This window comes from Crocuta crocuta, unplaced genomic scaffold, assembly GCF_008692635.1.
Source record: "Crocuta crocuta isolate KB4526 unplaced genomic scaffold, BGI_CrCroc_1.0 scaffold217, whole genome shotgun sequence".
Classification (NCBI taxonomy): domain Eukaryota; kingdom Metazoa; phylum Chordata; class Mammalia; order Carnivora; family Hyaenidae; genus Crocuta; species Crocuta crocuta.
This window is the reverse complement of record NW_027532208.1, coordinates 244812-253758: the sequence shown is the minus strand read 5'-3', so window position 1 is coordinate 253758 and position 8947 is coordinate 244812. Positions and strand designations below refer to the sequence as shown.

The 8947-nt window shown below is 57.0% G+C and overlaps 2 protein-coding genes across 3 annotated transcripts in view; both read left to right on the top strand.

Moving 5' to 3' along the window:
- Positions 1-613, top strand: part of PLOD3 (procollagen-lysine,2-oxoglutarate 5-dioxygenase 3) — a 7745-nt gene extending 7132 nt beyond the window's left edge. The window contains exon 20 of the mRNA XM_077777965.1: positions 148-613. Within this exon, the coding sequence (XP_077634091.1) occupies positions 148-303 (156 nt within the window). The 3' untranslated portion in view covers positions 304-613. The remainder of the gene's footprint in view (positions 1-147) is intronic.
- A 3827-nt stretch (positions 614-4440) lies between these two features.
- Positions 4441-7918, top strand: LOC144242819 (2-acylglycerol O-acyltransferase 3-like). Of its 2 annotated transcripts, none has more exons than XM_077777836.1 (7): positions 4441-4689; positions 4896-5003; positions 5087-5157; positions 5439-5643; positions 5921-6095; positions 7368-7570; positions 7728-7918. In XM_077777836.1, the coding sequence occupies exons 1-7, from the start codon at positions 4617-4619 to the stop codon at positions 7745-7747; spliced, it is 855 nt and encodes a 284-aa protein (XP_077633962.1). In that variant the 5' UTR covers positions 4441-4616; the 3' UTR covers positions 7748-7918. The 2 variants fall into 2 exon arrangements, with proteins under 2 accessions (XP_077633962.1, XP_077633961.1); XM_077777835.1 differs by having other exon boundaries at positions 7648-7918.
- The last annotated feature ends 1029 nt before the right edge of the window (positions 7919-8947 follow it).

The following is an 8947-nucleotide window of genomic DNA, read 5'->3' as shown; positions in this document are numbered from 1 at the left end:
CTCAGTCAGCCTCCCTGCCCCGGGCTCTCCTCTGGCTGCCCGCCCAGCTTTCTGGCCTCCCTTCCCTGCCTCTCCCGTCCTGGGAGCCGCCTGCCCCCCAGTCCCCTGTGTGCTCACTCCCCATGTCTGTTCCCCGTCCTCTTCCAGGGAGGTGGCTGCCGCTTCTTGCGCTACGACTGCATCGTCTCGTCCCCACGGAAGGGCTGGGGGCTCCTGCACCCTGGTCGCCTCACTCACTACCACGAGGGGCTGCCCACCACTCGGGGCACTCGCTACATCATGGTGTCCTTTGTTGACCCCTGACACTCAACCACTCTGCCAGACCTGCCCTGCCGCTGTGCCTTCCTCGGGCCCCCTACACAGAAGGGGGTCTGTCTGGCGCCTTGCTTCCTGAGCGGATGTTCCATGTGCCTGGGACTGAATGTGTCGCCTCCCATTCCCCTCCCCCCTACAACAACACGTGGCCCTCTCAGGAAGCTTCTGGAGCCCCCCTCAGGCGTCCCTCCCCACCACCCTCAAGGACTCATGGGGAGAAGGAATCTGAGGGCTCTCCATATAATAAATTATTGACTCTCAGCCTCCCTCTCAATAAAGGAGGATTTGTAACCCTTGAGTCCCTGTTCCTTCTTTCCCCTCCCTACTGACCCCGGATCCCTCCTGCCACCAGAGTAGAGAAGACGCTTGGAGTTACTCCCAACACGAACGCCAGAGAAGGGAAAAGGCAGACGCAGATGATAGAGCAGTGTGCGAACCTGGAGGCTTCCCTGGGTCCCATCTCTAACCCCTTCCTTTTTTTTAATGTTTTATTTAGTTATTTTGAGAGCCCCAGAGAGAGGGCAAGTGGAGGAGAGGCACAGAGGGAGAGGGAGACAGAGAATCCCGAAGCACCTCCAGGCTCTGAGCTGTCAAAAGAGCACAACATGGGGCTCGAACCCACCAACCATGAGATCAGGACCTGAGCAGAAGTCGAACGCTTAACCGCCTGAGCCCCCTGGCACCCCAAGCCTGCCTTCTTGGTGGGTGGGGCTGGTACCCTTCTGAATGGAACAAGCATCTCCCCCCTGGACTCCCTGCAGATGGAAGTGGGCTGAGCAGGGATAGGAGAAGATACCTCCTGGCCAGGTCCCTGGAAGCTGAAGCCCTCATGACAGTGCATCAGGGGACGAGGGACCCAAATGGTGTGTCAGCCTGAGTGGCACTGAAAGCAGCTGGTTCATTGTGTCTCCTGTGCTGACTCCCCCATCTGCTGGGCACTTGTCAGCCGTGCTGATGAGACCCAGGCCTGTCTTCCAGTTGCTTACAGCCTGGGGGAGACCTGAATCAGAAAATCACCATGAAGGAAGGAAAGGGGGACATACTTTATGCTAGAAGAACACATGATGGAGGCGCCTAATGGTGCGTGTGTCATAGTTGTCTCTAAAGAAGTGGCATTCCCAGGACTCCTACGTGGCTCAGTCAGCTAAGAGTCTGACTTCAGCTCAGGTCATGATCTCACAGCTTGTGGGTTTGAGCCCCACATGAGGCTCTGCTCACAGCTCAGAGCCTGGAATCTCCTTCAGATTCTGTGTCGCCCTCTCTCTCTGCCCCTTCCGGGCTCACGGTCTGTCTCTCTCTCTCAAAACTAAATAAACATTTTAAAATATTACTTTTAATTTATGAAGTGACATTCCCTGACCCAGAGAAGCTGGCAGTCCACAGCTCTGGCCAGTGTTGGGGGTGCTAGGGGTGGGGCAAGGCGATGTGAGGCCTGGTCCCAGGCCACTCACAGGGTGTGCTTTTTGGACCTCACCAATCCTTGGCCTTCCCTCAAAACCCCTTCCTTCTGGAATGTCTCCCCTGACAGAGGCCTGAGCTACTCCTTAGGGGCCAGGCCAGGGCGACTAACGAGTTTCCTAGCTGTTCTCACTTGGGGGGGCTGCTCTGTGTGGCGGGACACACCCCTCAGGCAACACCCCAATTTCCCAGGCCTCGGTCAGCTCGGTATTCACAGCCCAAGGTCCTGACCTCCTCAAGTACAAACACCTTCCTCACCCCCAGGCTGCTGGCCGCACCCCTGGGCATCTCGGTTTGGTCCTATTGGTACAGGCCTGTGGGCTCAGGTAGCGCTTAACTCTTCGTCCTGGGGCTCCCAAGGGTACAGGGAACAGAAAAGGGAGGGGAAACAGGGGCCAGGCCAGGACCAAGGGTCAGGGCAGGTGGGCTGGACCACCAGGGACTGTACTTAAGAGCCCACAGCAGCCCCTGTGGGATCCCCCTCCATAGCTTGCCAGCCTCCTCCAGACCCTCCTCCAGGGTCTCCAAGCCATTACTGTCCTTCAGTGGAACTGCTCCTTCTTGGGGCTCGGTGAGTGAGGCCCACCCCCTGGCACCTCACTTCCCTGTTTCCGAGGGAGGTGGGGGCAGGGATCCAGGGGGCCCTTGAAGACAGAAGGAATCTGCCGGGACAGAAGGGACTGAAGCCACACAACAGGGAAAGGAGGCAGAAGGGGCCTGAGTATCCCTGCCCCCTCCCTCCCCGCTCCATTCTGCAGCCCAGGTGTTCATGGCCGTGCTAGTCCCTGTGCTCCTCGGCTGAGCCTGGATCCTAGCCCTCCTCTACCTGGTCTGGCTCTCTGCAGACAGGGATACGCCATGGGCAGGAGGCCACCCGCTCTGCCTGGGTCCCCAGCTGGGCCATCTGGAGACATTTCAGAGATTACTTTCCTGTCTGGTGAGAGGCACCCAGGAAGAGTGCGCTGGGCGGGACTCTTCCCTGGTCACCGCCAGAAGTCTGATCTCCCTGCCAGGGTGAGTATGTTCTCTGTGCACCCAGCTGCTGAAAACCACAGAGTCGGATCCCTCAGGCAACTACCTCTTTGGCTTCCATCCTCACGGGGTCCTGGTCATCTGGGCCTTCAGCAACTTCTGCACAGAGGCCACGGGCTGCTCCTGGCTCTTCTGGGCCCCGGGGCTCCTGCTGATTATGCCCAGTGGCTTCCATTTCCTTTTTTTCAGGGACTACATCATGCATAGTGCTGAGAAGGGGGGAGGTCAGCCTCAGCAACCCACCCCCCCAGCCCTAGGTGGCCACCTACTGCACCCTCCTACCCTGGGTTGGGCGTCCCAGTCTACCTGCCTGGTGATCTCCTCTACCTTTACTCAAGAACACAGGTATCAGGCTCCCAGCCTCTGCCCTCGCCCCAGGTTTGGTGTCCTCTGACAAGGCTAGCGCCGCCTATCTGCAGTCCAGGCCTGGGAGTGGCCAGGTGGCTGTCATGGTCCTGGGAGGGCCCCTGGAAGCGCTGGACGCAAAAGTGGGCGCACTGATCTAGCAGAGCTGGAATCATAACGGATCAGTCAATTTGGCACCTGAACGCTGGTGAGGAAGCCGACAGTGGCCCAGTGGGCCACTGGCCGGCTGCCCTGTCCCATAGGAGTGTGGCAGGCTGCACTCCTGGAAGCGGGGAAAGGGGGTACTCAGAGTCAGGCACTCCCTTGCTCCATTTGGCCTCCCAGGCGCCTGACTCCTGTTTCGGAGAGAAGTTCTTCCTGCAGTTCCCAAACGCTCCTGGCTCTTGGCTGCAGACAGCGCTAGAGGCGCTGCGGCGAGGGTGGCCCTGCCACTGTTCCGCGGGGCCCTGGGCCTCCTCCTGCCCTTCCGCACGCCCATCCACAGCCGCGGTGAGCTCCGACCTCTGCCCACTCCGGGCACACGCTCCCAGCGGAGACCAGGCACCAGGCACTCCCAGCGCCTGAAGGTGAAGGTCTCTGGTTGCGGCTGCGCATCTGACACTTCGGCCTCACCCCCGCCCCCTGCATCCCAGGTGCCCTGTGCCCTGCACCCTGTCCCGGACCATCGGGCGGACGGGAAGGGGACGGGCTGAGAATCCCAGCAACCACTCCTCTCACCTCCCGTTCTGCCCGCAGCGTGGGACGCCCCCACCCGCGATCCCGGTGCCCCGAAGCTCGTGGCCGAGCCCGGCGCAGGTGGACACGCGGCACGCGCTCAGGTGGAGAGGATCCCGCAGCCTTTTGAGGGAGACAAAGCTTGTCAAAGCATCTGGCCCACCGGCACCTCACCCTCACCAAGGCACGCCTCCCCGACCCTCCTGGTTCCCTCCGCGAATCTGGGCGGGGAGGGAAATTAAACGTGGGAACAGAGCTGCAGTGTGTGCGTGTTCGTGTGCAGGGTTCTCCACACTCCCGGGGACCCGCGCTCCAGGCGCGCCCTAGGAGATCGCACGGCCTCAGCGGGGCTTCTGGCCACTACCAGACCCAGTCCGCGGGCTCCACAGCTCCTTCAGAGACTCCATTCCACAATCAATGCCCCGCCTCCTTAGTACACTTCCTGTCCCCTCCAACTCCGCCCAGAGCAGATCCCGACCAAAGGAACCTGAGAGTTCAAAGATCATTCTCGAGACTCTAGCGCTCCCAATCCAAGATCTCCCCATCCATTACACACACACACAACACTCCCGCGGTCCCGACAGGCTCCGGCGACTGGGCCCTTCTGTGAAAACCATCCATCCTGTGGTCGCCCAAACCTTCCTGGTTTGTGCTCTGGCTACCAAGAACCCTGCTGGCAGGGGAGCTCTACTGGACAGGAGTCTCCCACAGCCCCGCAGCGCACCTCCAGCATGGAAACCCGGCAGAAACAGTGGCTGGAAATAATAGGCGCCTACCAATTGGTGCTCTCTTTCCTCTTCATGGGTGAGAGGTCTGGTGGCCTGGAGTCCCCAAGGAGAGCGGGGAGTGGGGGCTAAAAGGCTAGAGCCCCCTCTTGCAAAGGGAGCAGGAGAGGGCCAGAGGTGGCTGGGTGCACCCTCCCCATCTGTGAGCGGGGCAGAGAGGAGCGGCTGGACTGGACGACCCAGCTTCAAAACCTAAGTGGCTTCTCTTTTTTGTCTTTCACCCAGGCACCTTTTTCTCCCTTCTCCTCCTCTTCCTGCTCTTCACGCCACTCTGGTCTCTCTCTGTTCTCTACTTCGTATGGTTCTTCCTGGACTGGAACACTCCCAACCAAGGTGAGCATGCCAGGACTTGCACCCGGGGAGCAGAAAAGGTGGCTGAGCACCCCAGAATCTTCCACCCATCTCTCTGCCCCAAGGTGGAAGGCGCTTCGAGTTCATGAGGAACTGGAGTATTTGGAAACAGCTAAGGGATTACTATCCGGTCAAGGTGACAGGTCACCGTCCACAAAGACTCTCTGCCTCCTCCCTCTCCCCCACTTCCCACACTTACTCACCCCTGCCTATGCACCCCTGGGCATTCTAAACTGAAACAATGGGCCATGGGGGAGGGGGAGAGGGACAGAGTTCTGTTCCACAGTAGCTCCCACAACTGCTATTGACACAGGGATGACCTTGAACTCTGAAGTCTGTGGGGTGGAGGGCAACTCTTTTCATCTGATGTCTTGCCTTCCATGCTGCTTTCTTCTCATCCTGCTCAACGTCCCTAAGCTGGTGAAAACAGCAGAGCTGCCCCCTGACCGGAAATATGTGCTGGCTGCTCACCCACATGGAATCATGAGCATGGGAGTCTTATGTAATTTCGGCTCCGAGGCCAACGACTTCTCCAAGCACTTCCCTGGGATTCGTGCTGTGATGGCAGGGCTACACACCCTCTTCTACTTCCCAGTCTATCGAGACTATGTCATGTCCTTCGGTGAGGCACCCCTCCCCCATCCCAGCCACACTGCTCCTCACCCGTGAGACATGAGGACCTGGCCTGAATGTTGGCCGAGCTCACAGTGGGAGCTTTGGAGTAAGCATCCTGCCCACTTGCTGGGAGAGGACAATAGGTCACCTGGGGCAGCACAGGGCCATGGTAACAGGTTGGTATATAATGGGGTGTGGGGTACACACAAAAAGTGTGGGTGAGGGGCTAGGCAGCCCAGCAATGGATGGTGATGCTGATCACTCCCACCTCCTCATGCATGCAGGAGCATGTTCTGTGAACCAGAGGAGCCTGGACTTTGTTCTCTCTCAGCCCCCGAGTGGGCAGGCTGTGGTCATCATGGTTGGGGGCGCGCAGGAAGCCCTGTACGCAGTCCCAGGGGAGCACCACCTCGTTCTGCGGAATCGCAAAGGCTTCGTACGCCTGGCACTGAGGCACGGGTAAGTGGGGTGCAGGTGCCCAGCTGGGGTGCTGCTGATGGTCAGATGAGTGCATTGCATCTGGGGGCCCACAGTCTCTGTCCCTACATGGCCAGGTCCCTGTGGCTGGGCCTCTGTGTCCCCAGAGCTGGCACTGTGCCTTGCACCTTCAGGGCTCTCATGCCAACACTTTGATTTTAATGTTTATTTCTTTTTGAGAGAGAGAGACAGAGACTGAGTGTGAATGGGGGAGGAGAGATGGAGACACAGAATCTGAAGCAGTCTCCAGGCTCTGAGCTGGCAGCACAGAGCCCGATACAGGGCTCAATCTCACAAGTCTCCAAATAATGACCTGAACTGAAGTCGGAAGCTCCACACAACAAGGCTCCCAGGCACCCCCTTTCATGTCAGCATGTGCGGGCATTCTCTGTTTCAAGCATCATTTCCACTTTCTTGTCCAGCCTTCCCTCTCTGAAAGGGGCAGGATCATAGTGCGGTTAGCAGGACCTTGTGCCCAGAAGCCCTGGGTTCAAATCCCTTTGACACTACCTCAAAGACAAGACCTCAACATGTGTCTTTACTTGTGAAACAGACTCATAGCTTAACTTTGCAATGATATTGCAGTTTCAACAGCTAGATAAGAAAATGTATACGGTTGAGTCTTGAACAACACAGGTTTGAAGTGCATGGGTCCCCTATACATGGATTTCTTAGAACATTGTTTTAAGTTTATTTCTTTTGAGGGAGTGAGAGCATGGGAGGGGCAAAAATAGAGGGGGACAGAGCATCTGAAGCAGGCTCTTTGCTGATAGCCTGATGCAGGGCTTGAACTCACACACCCTGAGATCATGAACTGAGCTGAAGTCGGATGCTTAACCAACAAAGCCACCCAGGAGCCCCTTAATAGCACTTTGTTTTCTCTATCTCACTGTATGGTAAAAATACAGAATAAAGAATAGATACAAATATGGGTTAATCGACTACCCCTGTTACTGGACATGCTGCTAGGAGTTAAGCTTTGCGGGAGCCGTCCGAAGGGGTCTGTCTGCACCGGGGTGCGTGTCAGGGCACCCTAACTGCCATGTGCTTCAAGCCTCTCCTGGCGATAGAGGCCCAGTAAGCAGTCATTTCTCAAGAATTGTGAGTCCCTTCTTGCAGATCTTTCATTGTCATATGCTTGAAAAGACCTTGAGAAGTGGAGGCAGGTGTGGGGAGGGGTCTGCAGTCCCGTTTGGGGTGCCCCGAGATCCGCTGGCCTGAACACCCCTCCTCTCTCTCCCTGTCCCTGCCCAGTGCCTCCCTGGTACCCGTGTACTCCTTTGGAGAGAACGACATCTTCCATTTGAAGGTATTTGCCCCCAACACCTGGCAATACCTGTGCCAGATGACCTTCAAGAAGCTCACAGGCTACAGTCCCTGCATCTTCTGGGGCCGCGGACTCTTCTCGGCCGACTCCTGGGGCCTGCTGCCCTTTGCCAGGCCCATCACCACCGTGGGTGAGTGCCCGTCTCCGGGACAGGAAGGCAGAGGCCTCCCCACCCCGACCTCACCTGTGTCCCCCCTCTCCCTGCAGTGGGCCGCCCCATTCCGGTGCCCCAGAGCCTCCGCCCCAGCGAGGAGGAGGTGGACCACTATCACACGCTCTACATGCAGGCTCTGGAGAAGCTGTTTGAGGAGCACAAGGAAAGCTGTGGGGTCCCTGCCTCGACTCACCTCACCTTTATGTAGCCGCGGCCTGGCCATCCGCCCCCAGCCCAGAGTCCCCTCCACCCCGGAGCCCCAGGACACTGGGACCTCCCCCTAAGGATGACTATACTGCCTCAATAAAAGCTCCTTCTCTCCCACCACTGCTTTCTAGAACTGGATGGCTGAGAGCTCACGTTGCTCCTCCGTGGGCAACCCGCCCCCATCTCACGTGTTTGGAGCTGCTGTAGTACTTTTTTCTTTTTAACATCCATTTTGAGAGAGAGAGAAAACATGTGAGCGAGCAAAGGGAAGAGAGGGAAGGGGAGACACTGAATCTGAAGCAGGCTCTCTCTAGGCACCGAGCTGTCAGCACAGAGCCTGACACGAACCCATGAACCGTGAGATCACGACCTGACTTGAAGTTTGCCTCTTAACCCACTGAACCGTCCAGACGCCCCCTCAGCTGCTGCCTCAGATTGGGGGCCAGAACCCTGAGTTCTCCCCATTGGTCCAGACAAAGAAGTTATAAAAGTCTTACTCAGAATTACAGCACCGAAAAGAATCATCCAGATCATCTCAGATGGCAAAGGGTCAAAGATGCCACATACTCCTGGTGACTCCCGGTTTCCTGGTCTGTAAAGAGGGCATAGCACCTAACTTTGAGTCAAAGTTGAATAAGATCAAATGAATAAAAAGTGCCTGGAGGGGCGCCTGGGTGGCTTAGTCAGTTAAGCGTCCGGCTTAGGTCATGATCTCGTGGTTCGTGGGTTCGAGCCCCGTGTCGGGTTATGTGCTGACTGCCAGCTCAGAGCCTGGAGCCTGTTTCACAGTCTGTGTCTCCCTCTCTCTCTGACCCTCCCCTGCTCACGCTGTCTCTCTCTCTCTCCTAGAAATAAGTAAAACATTAAAAAATATAAAAATAAAAGTAGTACTCTTAAAATTTAAAAAAAAAGTGCCCGGAATCGCATAGAAATTGAATTAAAGGAAGGTGTTACTATTGAAACCCACTGGAAGAGCAATTGTCACATGTGGTGGACTGTAGCTTCCCCACAGGAATTCACACATCACCAGAAGCCTGTCTTATTTATTCTCACTTTGGGGCTGTCAGCCTTTCGGTATTCATGAACCAGGTGATAGAAAGCTGGGAAACCACTGAGGTGGACCATGAACTCCTTGAGAAGTGGGTT